This window comes from Chiloscyllium punctatum, chromosome 44 (genome assembly GCF_047496795.1).
Source record: "Chiloscyllium punctatum isolate Juve2018m chromosome 44, sChiPun1.3, whole genome shotgun sequence".
In the NCBI taxonomy this organism is placed as follows: Eukaryota; Metazoa; Chordata; class Chondrichthyes; order Orectolobiformes; family Hemiscylliidae; genus Chiloscyllium; species Chiloscyllium punctatum.
Genome location: NC_092782.1, coordinates 7,449,100 through 7,468,693, shown reverse-complemented (window position 1 = coordinate 7,468,693; position 19,594 = coordinate 7,449,100). Strand labels below are relative to the sequence as shown.

The 19,594-nt window shown below is 39.6% G+C and overlaps 1 protein-coding gene across 1 annotated transcript in view; it reads right to left on the bottom strand.

Annotated features, from left to right (window-relative positions):
• LOC140466594 (troponin I, slow skeletal muscle-like) overlaps nt 1-19,594 on the bottom strand; it is a 45,576-nt gene that overhangs the window by 9,282 nt on the left and 16,700 nt on the right. Inside the window, exons 3-4 of the mRNA XM_072562045.1 lie at nt 9,478-9,522; nt 4,034-4,165 (exon numbers count right to left, since the gene is read on the bottom strand). Coding sequence (XP_072418146.1) covers nt 4,034-4,165; nt 9,478-9,522 — 177 coding nt within the window. The remainder of the gene's footprint in view (nt 1-4,033; nt 4,166-9,477; nt 9,523-19,594) is intronic.

The following is a 19,594-nucleotide window of genomic DNA, read 5'->3' as shown; positions in this document are numbered from 1 at the left end:
CAGCAGGAGGAGGGAGAAATTCTGCAAAACCATCCTACAAGGAAAACAGAACAGCAGCAGTGACAGGAAATCGCCAGGACATCCCCTGCCATCTTGATGACTGCATGTAATGCTGTTCAAAGCTAATGACATCATTTGTTCTGGCAAAGTAAGAGGAGACATTTTCACCTTCCAAGAACTCATGTTAACGTGTTTGCAACTTACAATTACTTTTGGTTCCCTCAATGCTGTGTCCTCTCAACATCCATGCCAGTAAAGTAGCAAGGAGCACTATATAGCCCCTGTTTTTACTTGTAAGGTCTTTGTTCACTCATTTCTATGTCCTTCCCCTCCACCAAAAATATGGCACCTATCACACCCTTTCTAATCTTCATACTGATATCAGGGATTAATTACATCTCAGTCACCCTCAAATTCTTTTTCAGAGAGAATTAAGATGAAAGCTATGTAGTGCACAAAATATATTATTATCTTAGATTTGTATTTTAAAATAAAATCACATCGAAGTTTCTGTGCAGTTCGTTTTTAGAAGTTCAGTAAGTAATTTTGAATAGTGTCCTAAATATATCATTTCCAAGCAGGCATGTAAGTTCAGTCACATGTTTGATGGGACACTTGTGATGTTAATGGATAGAATTACTAATGTGCTGATTTTTACAAACAGACCAGTAGGCTGTTAAGTTAGCTTTTGACTTTAGATCAGAAAAATCGTGACTTCATTTCAGGAGAGAGAGCAGTGTTCTCCTAGCAGGAGAATGAGGTCTTAGATCAAGGGAGTCAGTCACACTCACCAAAGTGGAGTGTCAACACTGGGAGAGCTTGGACAAAGTTTTCAAGTTGCTTGAAGTCATAGCATTTAGGCCATCAGAGTTGTAAAAGGCTCATGTCAGCAGACTCTGAAAAACACTGCAGAATTGTCTCAGCATTCTTTGGGAACAGTCAGTTTAATAATTAAAGAGTTGAGATTGGAGTGATAGTTCTCTGGACTTGAATATCTATAGAACTATAGTGTTGGGGGTACAGTGTATGGCTTGGTAGGGCTATGGCAACTTCAACTTTCAAATGTTAGGAAATAGGTTAAAATTTCATTTTTCTGTTTGTGTTAGTATGTTTCCAACTGTCTTATATCTAGATATAACTTTCATTTTACTCTTTCATATGTTCTGTTGTTCAGCAACATCAGCAACCATGTGTGAATATATTTTGGTGACTACTCACCACAGTAAAAAACTGAAAGATTAATCATATGATCCATCAAACTAGGTTGGGGTGCTGTGATCTGACTTGTCCAGTACTACCACCATCTAGGATCAGAACAAAAGTCATTCCTTAAAAGCCAGGACAAGTAGCTGGTAACTGCCCTGAGCTTTATGCTTTAACCCCATATAGAGTCATAGAGATGTACAGCATGGAAACAGAGCCTTCGGTCCAACCTGTCCATGCCGACCAGATATCCCAACTCAATCAAGTCCCACCTGCCAGCAACCGGCCCATATCCCTCCAAACCCTTCCTATTCATATACCCATCCAAATGCCTCTTAAATGTTGCAATTGTACCAGCCTCTACCACTTCCTCTGGCAGCTCATTCCATACACGGTACCACCCTCTTTGTGAAAAAGTTGCCCCTTAGGTCTCTTTTATATCTTTCCCCTCTCACCCTAAACCTATGCCCTCTCGTTCTGGATTCCCCAATCCAAGGAAAAAGACTTTGTCTATTTATCCTATCCATGCCCCTCATAATTTTGTTAACCTCTATAAGGTCACCCCTCAGCCTCCGATGCTCCAGGGAAAACAGCCCCAGCCTGTTCAGCCTCTCCCCAGCTCAAATCCTCCAACCCTGGCAACATCTTTGTAAATCTTTTCTGAACCCTTTCAAGTTTCACAACATCTTTCCGATAGGAAGGAGACCAGAATTGCACGCAATATTCCAACAGTGGCCTAAACAATGTCCTGTACAGCCGCAACATGACGTCCCAACTCCTGTACTCAGTACTCTGACCAATAAAGAAAAGTGTACCAAATGCCTTCTTTACTATCCTATCTCCCTGCGATTCCACTTTCAAGGAGCTATGAACCTGCACTCCAAGGTCTCTTTGGTGATTCTGGGATGGGAATTGAGGAAGGAAAAATAAAAGTGTAGATACCAATTGCAAATTCCTCATGCAGTTTTGTTTGCTTTCTGCTTTGATTGTATAAGGTAGAATATAGATATCTGCAATCTAGATCTTAATATCTTTGTAGTATTTCTATTGAAATAACATATGAGTCCTTTTCCTTCACAACCATTGTAAACTATCCCATTTGCTTCTTCTCGATGCACCTGAGGAAGCAAAAGCTGAGGAAGCTGCCAGCACTTCATCACTATCTCGCTCTAAAGTTACAATGCAAAAACAATCGCCAGGAGACGCAGGGGTACATTAGGCAAATGAGACAGAGGTAAGTATATCAGAGTAAATGGCAAATGTGAGTGGAACATGAAGAGGAAAACAGTGCTGCTCAGAGGTTAGAAGATGTCATTCTTCAGCTGAGGAAACTGAAGATCTTATGGATCAATCCATTAAAAAATCATTCAGGTATGTAGATGCTAGAAGTTAATTTTCAACCTGTGCAGCAAGTTCTGTGTGAACAGAGAACCTGACGTCCTCTGATGGAAAAGATCTTCATACCAAGCTGTGATGGTCGGAAAGGCAGTTTATGTTTCTTCTTTGAATACTAATACTGATACTGTACAAGTTGGTGACAGAGGGCTACCTACTTCCACGACCCAATAAATGCAATGGGGATACAGATAAATATTTCACAAGGTTTAACTAATCCTGTTGTTATCATTAAGTCAATTTTCCTGCACATCAATGGCTATTCAGATACTGTACACAGTCTGGGGAGAATAGTAGAAATTGAGTTGATGATTCTATCTCTCAGGATATATATTTTTGAATTTAAACTAGAGACATATGGGCTTTCTGTGTGTCTGAGTGGTTTAATTATTAGCTTATAAAGAGTTCTGCAGCCATGGTGACTTTTTTTCAAGTAGTTTGAGAGAGATAGCCCCCAAGAACTAATGAATTTTTGTTTATATTAGAAGAGTTTATGTGTGAATAAAGTACACAGTGTGGTACAGTATGTTTTCTGGTGGAAGATTCTAGACTTTTTTAGAATTAGCAACACCAACAGCTTGGAGAGAAAGCATTTGATTTTAGTTTCACATTGGGCAGTTCTGCAGGGTTTGTAAAGCAGTTGCTCCGAAGAAAGGCAAAAGATAATTAGACTTGTTTTTTAAAAAATAAACTTTAGAATAAGGATTCAATAAAAGTTTCAGATCAGAAGTGTTTGGATAAATCCTGATGGGGTTCTTTGAAACTGAAAAAAATTAAGCTCAAGTGCATGCAGATTCTCTAAACTGGGAGTTGGAACTCACAGTTAAATTAAGCTGATAGAGTGATAGAGAAAGAAATTCTCCCTGGTGTGAGTACTGTGCAGATGTTTTGGGAATTTTTGAAGGAGCGTTTTTGAACCTGTAAAGGAGTGCTTTTGGGATCTACACAAGTGTTTCAGCCTTAATTGGATTATATTCTTGCCAAATGTTTTGAAATATTTAACTGCGCATTTTACATAATATTTTTGCTTATTTTGTTTTTATCATCATTTATTTTGTGAGATAAACTGCTGAAAGTTAAATCTATAATATCTGTGCTCATGGAAATCAATTTTAAAAAATTATCTATCAAGCCAGATTTCAGACCAGGATCAAACTTGTTCAATAATAATAGCTGTGATCATGACAATACATTGATCTCGTTTAAAGTTGATACTTCTAATATCCAATGGTAATAGCTGCAGAAATTGAGCTGGTGTTAAATTAACTGTACTGTGAAAAAAAAATTAAAGTTTCTGTATCACTAATTTCTGAGACGCACACTATGTTCAAGCCGTTTAATCTTAAATCATTGCAGAGAAACTGACTGACTACTGAAGATTTCAATTTTATTCAACATTTTTACATTGTTATTAATTCCAACCAATCTAGTTTACCTGAAGTTCCTGAATTGAAAGACTTGACGTGTTAAATTGTGGCACACACTCGTTAAGCATACGACTTTTCTCAGTATCTCGCTCGCTCTTTTCTTTTTCCAGTTGCTTGCATGCACTTGCAAGCATCAATCTCTACACATAAAATACAATGGAATATGTTGAAAAAGATTCAGCAGTCCCAAAGATTTGCAAATACATTTTAAATACCAATTTTAAAAGGGTTTTCTCTTTAGGTAACTTGATTTCTTAAAATTATTGGTTTGACTTACCACTGGACAGTCATTTGCATGTTAGCCATTAAAACTACTTTGAGAAGCATTAATATTTGTATGCAAAATCTATCATAAATTGAACAGGGTCATAAATACAATGCTGATAAATGAAAGTCACCAACTCAGCCAATGTTGCAGCAGATCCAATTACTTTCAAATGATGAACTTTAACATATTTACCATGAAGAGTGAAAATCATTGCATCCTAAATGGGAGGTAATGCGTATACCCTACATGTGTATAAATGGGAGATTCTGTCTCCAGTTTCCAGTGATAGCATCTTAGTCATTATCAATGGAGCTATGTTACCATTACCATTAGGATTTTGCAGGCGTGGATGGAGGGGCATGAATACCAGAATGAAGAGGAGTGACAAGCAGAGGAGTAAGGGTGAAGGATGGTAAAGAGAGGCATTAGGAAGTGTAGCATGGGGGAAAAGAGAGTGAAAAATCTATGGCAAGAGGAGCAAAGCAGAAAGCATCCTAATGGAAGAAGGGATGAGACTGCACAACAAAGGACAAATTGATGAGACTTGGAAGAGAAAATAGAGACAAAAGAATGGGGATGGGTGGTAATTAAAAAGGAGTTTGATTGAAATAATGGAGCAGTGGATAATAATGGAGGGCAGATTGGATAGCAGTGAAAGGAAGTTTTCTGGGGAAAATGAACGGGAAGGCAGGAGCACTAAAATATAAGAAATGGGAGCTAAAGAGATGGCAATGGAGGCAAAGCAGAAATGGTTAATATTAAAGGGAAGAAAAAATGAAATAGAAATTAGGATTTTTTAGGAGAGAGAAGGAAGAAGCTTGAATGAAGATTTTAACTTTCATTGGAAATCAGGGGAAAGGCAGGGGTCAACCTCAGAAGCCAGATCTATTGTAACAGGTATCAATACCAATTCTGGCCAACTGCTTACATTCTCAGAAAAGGGTATATAAAGAGGTAGCTGCAAGGCTGCCATCAGCAATATGGAAATATGAACAGAGTTCAGGATGAGTGATGCACAATGTTTCCTCATCAGGCCTTCAAATATCATTCCTGCTTGTTTTGGCCCCACAAAGGTATGTTTTGTACTAATCTCTTGAAGTTTCCACTTGTAGTCTGACAAATTTTGCTGGTCAGTCTGTCCATGGCAGATTCCCCAGTTAGTGTGGACTATTAAAATTGTCCTGACCTCATAGTCAATCAGTAAGCCTTCTAATACGTATATCTTCATAAGGTGTCCATGAGTTGGGTGAACAAGTCAAGCTTCTTGATAGTGAACATCAATAGCCAGGCAGTATCAGAATGGCAAGAGATTCCACAGGGTTTAACTTTAAATCCACTTGGACAGTGAATGTAAATTGAGAGCAGAAGAAGAGTTACATCATTAATTCAGTGGGAGTTGGAAGGAAGATTGCCTTTCTACAGTAACTGAAACAGGAGAATGATAGCAGCATAACACTTGTGCCAAGGACAGTATCAGATTAACACAAGTATTGAAGAAGAAAATTGTATTTAAACAAATTGGATAGAATGAAGAACTGGGAAAATTTAAGATTAGTGTTTCTGGTGAGATTTGGATGGGGTGCAGTGTATTTTCAAATTAACTCTGAAGAGTATGGTGTTCCCCTGTGAATTGTTACATGTTGGAATAACTTGTTGAGGTGGTTTAGGATATGTGACAGTGGTCTTTTGAACAATCTGAATATCTCTTTGTTTTTTCATTACTTTAAATTCAATGAACTACTTTCTCTAATATTATATTCATTCATGGGATATGGGTGCCACTGACTAAATGCACAAGCATTTATTGCCCATCCCTAGTTACCCTTGAGAAGATTGTGGTGAGCTGCCTCATTGAACAACTTCAGTCAGTGTGCTGTAAGAAGAAGCACACATTAGAAAAGGAGTTTAAGATGACAGTGAAGGAACAGCGATATATGTCCAACTCAGGATAGAGAGTGGCTCAGGTAATTTGAAATTGATGGTTTTCTCATGTATCTGCTGCTCTTGCTCTTCTAATTGGTAGTCATTGTGGGTTTGGACGCTGCTACAAAACTTTGGTGAATTTCTACAGTGCATCTTGTGGATATTACACATTGCTGTACTGAGCATTGAGGAAGGAGGGAGTGAATGTTTGTGAATATGGTGCCACTCAAAACTACTTTGGCTTGAATCATGTCAAGCTTCTTGAGTGTTGTTGGAGGCTGAACTCATCCAGGCAAGTAGGAATATTTCATCACAATGCTGATTTGTACTTTGTAGTTAGTAGACAAGCTTTGGGGAGTCAGGGGGTGAATTACTTGGTGCAGGATTCCTAGTCTCTGACTTGCTCTTTTGGCCAGTATTTATATGGGCAGTCCTATATGAATTGAGGATGGTCATTTTTTTCAATTAACTTGGTCACTGGATCCCCATAAAACACTTCACCAAGTTTGTTCCTTCTAACTGTAGGTACTTTCTTCGGCTTTTCATATACCCATGGTTCTTTTTCTCCAGTACTAAAGAATGAATATTGAGAAATCCACAGCTTGAATTATAAAAGCATAAACTTTAGTTTTTTAGAGTTTGTTTCTTCAACTCTATGAGTGCTGTTTTGGCTTCAAAATGGCATCTATGACATTCAATTCTCAAGTAACTCGTGCCAAACAGCATTTTGGTGATCACATTTGTGCACATGCAGAGACCATCTGCCAGAGGTAAATAGAGTCGGCAGATAGTGACGTCAATATCTAATGCTGATTTTATGCCAGCATTGCCATTTTGAAGCTCAAAACTCCAGCTAATTACCTACGTAACCTTGCAAAGTTGAACATGCTTACAACAGCTATTGAAGAGGATCATCAACTCGCTCCAGGTTGTTTGCTGATTGATTTCTACTGGTGGTTTCTGCAATTCTAAAAGTTTTACAAAATGTCTTTAAAGTTCATAAAGTCCATAAGAAGCAGTGTGCCATATGTGTGGAAGAACTTCTTAACTTTAAAGATTTCAACATGAGGAAACGGAAGAACTGAAAGATTCTAAGCAGGAAGTCATACTCAGCAAAGGAAGAAAAAACCTCAAACTGCACCTGAGCACAGTCATGATTGGTTAGATACCTGCCCTCAATAAGAAAACATTTACTGAAATCTGGCACCTCAAAACAGGGCAAGGATAGCATTTCCAGTCTTTGTGAAGGTGTTTGGTGATGAACTATTGTATGTGTTGGCTTTGAGACTGGAATTGACAAGATATGCAACATCCCATAGTTAGCCATCACCTGTTTGTGTAGATGACTAAGGCTCTTTATTCCAAGAAAACTCAATGTACTTAATTCTTTCTTGTCCTGCCTCAGAAGCCAGAACCCAGCTTTGTGAGAATTTTATGATTCCTGTAGTGCAGGGTGCTGAGTTTCACTGGACCTTATGGCAATCCTGAGAAATACAGTGGATCAAAATGATTCTACTCCCTCCCAATCCAAATGGTGTGTGATTCAAGTCTAGCATCACTTCAATATTTTCAGTTTTATCTCAATAGAAATGAATCAACTTTTGGTTTGCTTTATTCTCTCACACTGCTGACTTGTGGTGGAATGTTTAGTGATTGGTGTATTAGTATTCTGAGATCTCTTAGAATTAGAATCCCTACAGTGTGGAAACAGGCCCTTCGGCCCAACAAATCCACACTGACCCTTCGAAGAGTAACCCACCCAGACCTATTCCCTCACCCTATTGTTTTTAACCCTGACTAATGCACCTAACCTATGCATCCCTGAACACTATGGGCAACTTAGCATGGTCAATCCACCTAACCTGCATACCTTTGGATTGTGGGAGGAAACCAGAGCACCCGGAGGAAACCCACGCAGACACGGGGAGAATGTGCAAACTCCACACAGACAGTCACCTGAGGCTAGAATCGAACCCAGGTCCCTGACGCTGTGAGGCAGTAGTGTTAACCACTGAGCCACCGTACCACCCATTTCCTTCTTTCCTCATCCCTGTCTAGAATTGTAGCCTTCCAAGTAGTATGGGATAAACTACACAATTTGCAAACATCTCCAACACCAATCTGAAAAGAATCTGTAAGCGAAAGTTAATGACTATGGTCATCTTCACAGCCACTGAAAGTGATGTCCCCAATCCATGCTTTAGGTTGCATTTGTGGCAGCATCAAGTGGCAGAGTTCAATTTACGATACTTTTATTGAGGTGTAGACATCTGACACATTATTCTTTGCCAAGGTTCAGTCAAGACAATCAGTCTCTAAACTGTCTAGGGAAATATGGCCTCCTGCTGAGAGGTCTGTTCCCTTTCCTTTATCTCCCTCATCCAATAGTTGATCCTGTTCTGTATGACTACTGTTCTCTCTCTGCTCCAAGTTTCGTGTATTCCAGGCATTGGCTACTACTGCACCCAGGTTTGGGAGCAGTTTATTTTTTTTCTGGAAGCCATAATGTCTGCAAAACATTCTTCAACATTTGGCACACTACCCCCATGGATATTTTCAGCTTTAAACAGCTACAGTAAACATTGTAAAAAAATGACACAATACCAGGTGATAGCCCAACAGGTTTATTTGGAAGCACTAGCTTTCGGAGCGTTGCTCCTTCGTCAGGTGGTTGTGGAGTATAAGATCGCAAGACACATAACATTTTGGTCCCTCAATGGCAGCCAGAGTATCAAACAACTGATGTTTTAATGCCGATGGTCAGCATCTGTTGTCACGTTACATCAACATCATTGAAACTGTTGGTGTACTTTCGCTAATTTTCAAAATTGTTATATTTGGATATATAATCACCAAGAGTATAGCAAGATATTCATAGGGTTGGGTTCATTATGCGTAAATAAAATGTGTGAGCTCTATAACTGTGACTTCTATCTATTAATGGAATAATAATCTAACCTGGCTTTCAGTCATTGCCTGCAAGGTGACTGTTTTACTGTTAGATCAAATGATATAGTGATAATTCATGTACAGCAACACTGAAGTTACCTCGCAGTAAACTGGAAATCAAATCTCCTGGAATTTTTATTGTCAATGTTAAGTATTGCTACAATTTAAATACTAACTGAGTGGTGCAATGCCTATCATGACAGGAATTCAGATGCATGGTAAGATGTATTATTCTTAGTAGAGGTATCTATTTCTTTGTTAAGTAGAATATCTTTCGATTGTGGAATTGCAGCACACATGTCAAATTCTTACCTTAAGTAGGATTCTGCGAGCAATCGGAACTTTGGCTTTTCTTGGCTTTAATGATACAAAATGAATAATTATTTAATCACACTAAAAGTAGAGAGCTTCAATAAATAAATCAAAAGTAAAACTGATGGCAAGCTGCCAGGCCTGTAAACAGCAGATCAGCCGCCTCCAAATGGACCCCACCACCAGGGATATATTTCCATCCCCACCCCTTTCCGCTTTCCGCAAAGTCCGTTCCCTCCATGACTACCTGGTCAAGTCCACGCCCCTCAACAACCCACCCTCCTGTCCTGGCACCTTCCCCTGCCACCATAGGAATTGCAAAACCTGTGCCCACACCTCCTCCCTCACCTCTATCCAAGGCCCCAAAGGAGCCTTCCACATCCATCAAAGTTTTACCTGCACATCCACCGATAACATTTATTGTATCCGTTGCTCCTGATGCGGTCTCCTCTACATTGGGGAGACAGGACGCCTCCGAGCAGAGCGCTTTAGTGAACATCTCCGGGACACCCGCACCAATCAACCCCACCGCCCCATGGCCCAACATTTCAACTCCCCCTCCCACTTTGCCAAGGATATGCAGGTCCTGGGCCTCCTCCACTGTCGCTCCCTCATCACCCGATGTCTGGAGGAAGAACGCCTCATCTTCTGCCTCGGAACACTTCAACTACAGGGCATCAATGTGGACTTCACCAGTTTCCTCATTTCTCCTTCCCCCACCTCACCCTAGTTCCAACCTTCCAGTTCAGCACCGTCCCCATGACCTGCCCTGCTTGCCTATTTTCCTTTCCACCTATCCACTCCACCCGCCTCTCTGACTTATCATCTTCATCCCCACCCCCATTCACCCATTGTTCTCTTTGCTACTTTCCCCCACCCTCCTCTCTGACTTATCACCTCCATCCCCGCCTCCATTCACCTATTGTACTCTATTCTACTTTCTCCCCACCCCCACCCCCCTCTCATTTATCTCTCCACTCTGCAGGCACCCTGCCTGTATTCCTGATGAAGGGCTTTTGCCCAAAACGTTGATTTTTCTGGTCTTTGGATGCTGCCTGACTTGCTGTGCTTTTCCAGCACCACTCTAATCTATTATAAATTATTGGGCCACAATGCAATTATATTCAGAATGCACACATTTTTAGAGAAAAGATGCTATTGTAGTCATTGAAAGAAAAGCCATTGATAGTTTGATTATCCCATCTTCAAATATATTCAAAGGCACAAAATCAAAATTGCAATAGTTTAATTTCTTTGTGAGAATTTTTATAGTAGAACTTTGTGGCTACTTGCATAAAGAAATTTTGCACTGACAACCAATAATTTTCCATAATATAATTCAGTAAACTCTGACTGAGTATATATAATTTTCTAATATGCACTACTTGTACCCATTGTGGTAGTCAATTTCTCCATAAATGTGCAACGGGATTGGATGACACTTTTGGATTCAATAAATGAAGTCCAGAATGAAGGGACAGAAGTGTTCTTCTCTATATTTAATCTTATTTATATGGATTTGAGTGGGTGAGCAGGAAATTAACTGGAATCCTGATTTAAATGCAAGGATAACATTAATGCCTTTGAATCAGGATGTTGTATGTTCATTCTCTATTCTAAAACTTGAGCCTGCAATTCAGGCTGGTGCTACAGTGCATTAATGAGGGCATGCTGAATTGTCAGAGGTGCCATATTTTGCAATGGACACAAAATATCTTTTTGCCTGGATAGAAGAAATTTCATATTTTTAAAATTGAAAATAGAAGTAGATTTCTCCCTGGTGTACTCGCCAATATTTATCCTTCAACCAACTTCACAAATGCACATACAGCTGCAGGATGTATTCATTATCATATTTACATTGGTAGGACCTTGCTATATTGAAATTGGCCACTGTATTGTTTACACCACAGTGATGATGATATTTTAAACAACTGATTAACTGGCGGTAAAAGTGTTTCAGGACATTCTGATGTTCATAGAATCCCTACAGTGTGGAAACAGGTCATTTGGCCACACCAACCCTCTTGAAGAGTATCTCATCCAGACCCATTCCCCTACCCTATTACTCTACACATTCCTGAACACTACGGGCAATTTAGCTTGGCCAGTTCACCTAACCTACACACCTTTGGACTGTTGTGAAATGTCTTGTCAAAATAAATTAGGAATATGTTGATAATCTCAAACAGAGCAACCAACAAAATGGCTGCTCTTGGAGTTTATAAATTTAACCCTGTTCCTAATTGAGGAACATATGAAATAGAGATCAATTGATGTTTAAACCTATTTATTTCACAGACAATGCACTCTTTCATCAATTGCAAACGTGACAAAAAACATATTTGAAATTCATTAGCTTAACACTCAAGATAAATCTCTAAACCATCACCTAAATAACTCCATATCCAGTATTTAATTCTGACCAGTGTGATGTGCCTTGAGTTTAACAACCCCCATCTGGTGGAAGAGCAGTGAAATATCGGTGTCAATGGCCCCACTGTTGCTGTTTTGTTCCTACCACTACCCTATGTTTGACCCACTGTTTTGAGTGGGTGGACAGGAAATTAATTGGAGTTCTCATTTAAATTCAAGGATAAGGCCTGATAATATCATCCAATCAATAGTAGGGGCTCAAGCAGGTGACTGGGAGAAGAAACAGCATCAACTTCCCCAATTGAGCACACCTGAGAAAAAAGCTCAGAAGACAAGTTAAAACTATTTTGCAAGCTTTCTGGTTGGACAGCGTGAAGCTTTTTGTGTTCTTTGAACTGGGAGATGCTCTCTCCCTGATTATTGGATGATCACCTCTATTGTGACTCTGTTCACATCCCTCCCCTATACCCCCAGTCCCTATTGTGGCTCTATTCAGTTATTCCTAAGGTGTCCAATATATCAATGTTCTTGGGACAAATCAGGACAAACAATATTGCAAACTCTTGTGATGATGCTGTTCCTTTAACAAGGTAATGTTGTGCTTGTTTGTTTTTAGGAGCTTGTAAAAAATACATGTTCTGAAACATCTGAGTTTGGATGGGTTTTAGGGCCAAATTGATTATAGCTAATAGATATGACCTCGGGCATATCTACCTGGTAGGAACAAAACCGCAACAGTGGGGTCATTGACACCGATATTTCACTGCTCTTCCACAAGATGGGGGTTGTTAAACTCAGGGTACATCACACTGGTCAGAATTAACTACTGGATATGGAGTTATTTAGGTGATAGTTTAGAGATTTATCTTGAGTGTTAAGCTAATGAATTTCAAATGCATTTTTTGTAATGTTTAGAAACACTTGTATAATGAAAGGGGAGTGGCTAGTTCCCCAAGTTCAGCTTTTCTCTGGTTTGATTTGGTTTTGGCAGTCTGGCTATTTGCTGAAAGCAGTCACGCAGTTTAAAAAGCTACTGGACTCAAAGAAGCAGGGCCAGGCTGCTCCTTCTCTCTCTGTTTCTCCTCTCTTTCTCTCCTGTAAGATGCTGTGTTTGATTTTTACCTTTTGTGCCAAGAGGTGTATATGGGTTTGTTGCAAGTACTTGGAACAGCATTAATTTGGGATGATTTGGGTTTTTGGATATTAAGTTATTCAGTATTCTGTTCTCTCTTGCGTTTCTTCGGGTAACATTTTAAATAAATCCTGTTTTGTTTTAAACAAATGTTGTTTGACCAACTTTCTTGAAATGTTTTGAGGGGGTCTGGCCTGATCCATAACAGATTGAGGTCTCTTTGTGGGATTTGTTCTGTAGTTTCAAAATGGGATTAGGGTTGTTGGACTTGAAGGCAACGAATAGTAGCTGTTATTGTATTTTATTCTTGGTGTTGAAATTGGTTGGTTTAAACAATGCTTGTAATAGCAATGCTCTTTCAGTCACCAAGAGTTTTCTGGATGTGGAAGAAGTGACTTTGGGGGTTTTGCAAAGGATGAATAAAGCCAAGTTGCTGGAATTAGTAGACAAGCTGGGGTTGGCGCTGCCTCCTTCCATAAAGAAAGGAGAGATAATTACAGCAATAGCTCAGTATTTAAAGTTGCTGGAAACACCACCACAAATCTTTAGAGATGGCTAAAATTCAATTGGAAATGAAGCAGTTTGAGGCAAAAGACAAGGATAGGGCAACAGAAATTTAACAACTTGAATTAAGGTTAAAAACAGAAAAGTGTTTGAACTTCAGAAATTTGCACTTAGACAGGAAAGTCAGCTGAAAAGGATGGAGTTGAAGGCTGAAGATAAGCTTAGTGAGGATGAACCAACCCATGATAGCCAAAGGCCTCATGAGAAACAGTTTAAATATATTCAAGTATTGCCTAAATTTGATGAGAAGGATGTGGAAGCCTTTTTCATCTAATTTGAAGAGGTGGCTAAACAAATGTGGTGGCCAGTGACCATGTTGGTTTTGTTGGTCCAAACAAAACTTGTTGATAGAGCTAGTGAGGTATTCACATCACTTTCAGAGGAGGCATCTTGGGTGAAAAGCCTGCAGACAATCCTTCAGGAATCTAAGAAGGGACCCTAATCAAATCTACATTGAGTCTGAAAAGATCAAATGAAGTAATTTTGATAGGTGGATAAAGGTATTAAAAATAGAGCAAACCTATGATACTCTGAGACAATTTTGGGGTTCAAAAATTCACTCCCTGAAGTATTGAGAACCAATATGGAAGAGCAGAGTTAAAACAGCAAGGTTAGTAGCTGAAATGGCTGATGATTGAGTTGGGCCATAAATCAAAAGTTGGCTTCCAAAATCAATTTCAATCCATGAAGGATAGAAATTGAGGAAAAAAGATTCACAAGTGGGAACGGAAAGGTAGATCTTGGTGAAGATCATAAGGATAACTTACCAGAGTGAAAAGGAAACCCTTGAAGGGGAAAGAGAAGTTGAAAAGCTCCAGTGAGTTTTCACTGCAATAAAGTAGGTCAATGAAATCACAGCGTTGGTGGGTTAGGAAAAGTACTGGCAAGTCAGATGTAGGAAAACAGGATAAGCCAATGAATGTCATTGGAGTGGTAATGGAAAGCACAGTGGAGGCTAAAAATCTGCACCAGAGAGTATAAGCTGGTCGGAGATTGGTTAAGGAGGAAGTGCCTGATCATCTTAAGCCATATATCCTTGAAGGTAAAGTTTATTCACTTCGGTCAGGAGCAGCAGATAGAGATTACAATAGTAAAAGATACAGGATCCCCTCAATCTGTGGTGTTGAAAGATGAGATATGTACTTTTGAAGAACTTCTGTCAGAAAAAGTACAAGTAATGGAAATTCACGATGAGCCAAGAAAGTGCTGTATTATGTAAAGTGTCCAGTGAAGAGTGGAGAAGTCGTGTTAGGAGTACTGGACAACACTCTGCTCCAGGAATACAATTTTTCCTTGCTAATGATATAGCTGGTTCACAGCAGGAGTGCTACCTACTGTCGTTGAAAAGCCTGTGGAAATTCAGACAACTGAACTATTACAGGATACGTCCTGGGATTTTTCTTGACTGTGGAAACGTGGTCACAAAGTTACTGTTGAAGCAGGAGAGATCAAAGAGTACAGTTAAGGTTGAAGTGGAATTTGCAGAGATCCTGTTTCATCAAATGGTTGACATAAACCAGGAGCAGATAGATGACAAAGTATTCATCTTCAGCTTAGATAAATTAACTGAGTTACAGCAGAAAGATTAAAATTTTAAAGGAATTGTATCACAAGGCACACGCAGAAAAAGAACCTGAATATATCCTTGAATGTTATCTTAAAAATTGTCTTAATGAGGAAATGGAGACTGCCACGTATCCAGACAGATGAGAAATGGGCAGAAGTTCATCAATTTGTATTGCTAGTGGGTTATCAAAAGGAAGTGTTGCAAGTGGCACATGAGTTACCTCTAGGGGATCATTTAGGAGTGAGAAAAACTCAAGCTAAAATACAAAAATATTTTTTACACTCTTGGACTGCACAAGTATGTGGTTGAATTTTTCCAGATGTCATACATGTCAGATAATCAGAAAACCACAGGCAGTAATAAAACCTGGACCTTTAGTAGCAATTCCTGCATTTGAAGAACCTTTTACAAGTGTCTTAATTGATTATGTAGAGCCCCTACCTTAAACAAGAAGTAGGAATCAGTATTTGTTAACAATAATAATATGTTCACTCGATTTCCAGAGGCTGTTCCATTACGCAATATCACAGGTAAAAGGATTGTCGAGGAATTACTCCATTTTCTCTAGATACGGACTACCCACAGAGATACAATCAGTTCACGGGTCAAACTTTGAAGTTATTAAAGGATGTTATGGACAGCTTAGGAATAAAACAATTCAAACCAACTGGATACCATCCAGAGTCACAGCGAGCACTAGAAAGGTGGCATCAGACATCAGGGCTTATAGTCAAGACTATCCAGGTAATTGGGATAAGGGAATTCTGTTTGTGCTTTTCGTGATCAAAGATGCACCAAATTAATCAACCAAATTCAGTCCATTTGAATTACATTTTGGGCATGAAGTGAGAGGACTGCTTAAAAGTTGATTGAGAAATTGGTAAGTCAGAATTCAGAGATTACATATTTGGACTGTCAAATTTTCAGGAACAATTAAATAGAGCAGGGGAGTTGGCAAGCATGTAAAAGTATCACTGCATACAATGAAACAGGAAGCAGATAAGAAATCAAAAACTTGTCATTTTGCTATCAGGGATAAGGTGTTCATGCACCTTTTTTAAAAGCAAGATTTAGTGGACCTTAACAAATTGAAAAGGAATAGAGTAAGGTGATTTGATAAGACCTCCAGACAGAAAGAAATCTCACAGGGTGTGTCATGAGAATATGCTTAAAAGATATTTTGACAGGGAAGGAAAGTCAAAAGAGACTGTTATTGGTTACAACAGAAGGAAGAACCAATTTCAGAGGGTTCTGAATTGGACATTCCTCAAATTAAATTGGGATAAATTATTGGGTTACCTTCCAGTGGAAAATCAAAAGATTTTAATCTTTTTGTAAGAGTTATTACTATCACATGGGGAGATATGTGGAAATAAACTTGGAAGTACAAAGTTAATTATGCATGATGTAGATATAGGAGATGCTGCTCCAATTAAGCAACATCCTTACAGGCATAACCTTCTAAAGTTGGCACAGGTTCAAAAGGAGATTGAACGCAAGCTCCAAGGTGACACAATCGAAGTGAGTTGCAGTGACTGGAGCTCTCCCATTGTAATCGTGCCAAAACCAGGTGGTACCCAATGGTTGTATGTGAACTATCACAAAGTCAATGCAGTTACAAAGACTGTTGCATATCCAATTTTGTTTGGAAAACTGTTGAGAATGTGGACAAAGGTAAAAATCACACATCATCAAGTCACAGGTTCATTTGAAAGCACTAGCTTTTGAACCACTGCCTCTTCCTGTTCCACAATCACCTGATGAAGAGGTGGCTTTTGTACCGCCGAACGGACTGTCATTTTAAAGTCATACCATTTGGGATGAAAAATGCGCCAGCCACATTTGAGACCATAAGATCATTGCCAAATTGCCCATCTCTGTCATACATATATATTACATGGTGATTTTTAGTCATGTGCACAGAGGGAACATTTATAACATTTATCAGACTTGTTTGAACGACTTTAGAAACTAAGATTGGTGATAAACCAACAAGCCAGGCAGCATCAGGAAGTGGAGAAGTCGACATTTCAGGTGTTACCCAGAGTTACAACCGAAACGTTGATTTTTTTTTTCCACCACCTGATGCTTCCTGGCTTGCTGTGTTCTTCCAGTCTCCTGCCTATCTATTTTGGATTCCAGCATCTGCAGTTTTCTTTGTCTCTAACTTGGTGATAAACCTTGCTAAAAGTGAATTTACCAAAGTCCAAGTCACCTTCATAAGGCATGTTATTGGACATGGACAAATGGCCCCACAGGCTGCAAAGACAAAGTTATAATACCATCGACAAAAAGAGCAGTACTACAGTTCCTGAGATTGAGTGGATTTTATCAAAAATTCACTCCAAATTTTAGCAGTGTGGCTGCTCCACTCACTGAATTACTAAAGAAAGGCAAGAAGTTTCAGTGGACTGTCAGAAGGCATTTTACAGCCTGAAAGCTGTGTTAACCACTGATCCAGTATTAGCCACACCTAATTACACAAAGCCATTCAAGGTGACTATCGATGCAAGTCATGTGGGTGTCGGTGCTGTGTTCTTGAAGGAAGATGACGAGAAGGTAAAAAGACCCATAAAGTATTTCTTCACAAAATTGAACATTCATCAGAAATATTCAACAGTTGAGAAGGAGACTTTGGGCTTGGTGTTGGTGTTACAACATTTCAATGTTTATATTACCAGTAACATATCTAAGACAATCATATGCACTGATCATAACCCATTGAAGTTTGTGAAGAAATTTAAGGACAAAAATGCCAGACTGTTTAGATGGAGCGTGTTGTTACACCCATTCAATTTGAAAATTGTGGCAAGTCAAGAAAATGTGATTGCCGAAGCATTGTCGAGATGTGAATGAGAAACTGAGGCAATCAGTGGCCGGAGTAAAGCAGACTGAAAATAAAAGTAGTGCATGTTTGCATGATTATTGTCAATGTATTGTATATGTGTGTTGTAGAGTACTAACTATTTCAGATTAAAGGGTTTTAAAATGTAACCATCTTTGGATGTTGTTTTTTTTAAGGGCGGAGGTGTGATGATGCTGCACTTGTTTTGAAAACACTTGTCCTTGTTTTCCTTTTCAGGAGGTGATAAGATTACAGGTTCCGAAAAGTCTGGGCTTGGATGGTTTTAGGACCAATTTTATTATAGCTAATAGATACTACCTCAAGCAAAAGGCTTTTAAGTGGAAAAAAAAACCCACTTGTACGATGAAAGGGGAGTTTAGGTGAAGGAGGTGCTGGAAAAGCACAGCAGGTCAGGCAGCATCCGAGGAGCAGGAAAATCGACATTTCGGGCAAAAGCCCTTCATCAGGAATGAAAGGGGAGTGGCCAGTTCTCCCAGTTCAGCTTTCCTCTGGTTTGGTTTGGTTTGGTTTGGTTTTGGCAGTCTGGCTATTCACTAAAAGCAGTCAGGCTGTTGAAAAAGCTGCTGGACCCAAAGAAGCAGGTCAAGGCTGATCCTCCTTTCTGACATCTCTCCTACAAGATCCTGTGTTTGATTTTACCTTTTATGCCAAGGAATTGTTTGCAAGTATTTGGAACAGCATCATTAATTTGGGATGATCTGTTGAGTTTTCAGATAGGTTAAGGTGTTCAGAATTCTGTTCTCTTTTGTATATGTTTCATTCAGTTATCTTGTTGTGGTTCTGTTCGCCGAGCTGGGAATTTGTCTTGCAAACGTTTCGTCCCCTATCTAGGTGACATCCTCAGTGCTTGGGACCCTCCTGTGAAGCGCTTCTGTGCTGTTTCCTCCGGCATTTATAGTGGCCTGTCTCTGCCGCTTTCAGTTGTCAGTTCGAGCTGTCCGCTGTAGTGGCCGGTATATTGGGTCCAGGTTGATGTGTTTGTTGATAGAGTCTGTGGATGAGTGCCATGCCTCTAGGAATTCCCTGGCTGTTCTCTGTTTGGCTTGCCCTATAAAGGTAGTGTTGTCCCAGTCGAATTCATGTTGCTTGTCGTCTGTGTGTGTGTGGCTACTAAGGATAGCTGGTCGTGTCGTTTCGTGGCTAGTTGGTGTTCGTGTATACGGATCGTTAACTGTCTTCCTGTTTGTCCTATGTAGTGTTTTCTGCAGTCCTTGCATGGGATTTTGTACACTACATTAGTTTTGCTCATGTTGGGTATCGGGTCCTTTGTTCTGGTGAGTTGTTGTCTGAGTGTGGCTGTTGGTTTGTGTGCTGTTATGAGTCCTAGTGGTCGCAGTAGTCTGGCTGTCAGTTCAGAAATGCTCCTGATGTATGGTAGTGTGGTTAGTCCTTTGGGTTGCGGCATGTCCTCGTTACGTTGTCTCTCCCTTTGGCATCTGTTGACGAAATTGCGAGGGTATCCGTTTTTGGCGAATACTTTGTATAGGTGTTCCTCTTCCTCTTTTTGTAGTTCTGGTGTGCTGCAGTATGTTGTGGCCCTTTTGAATAGTGTCCTGATGCAACTTCGTTTGTGTGTGTTGGGGTGGTTGCTTTCATAGTTTAGGACTTGGTC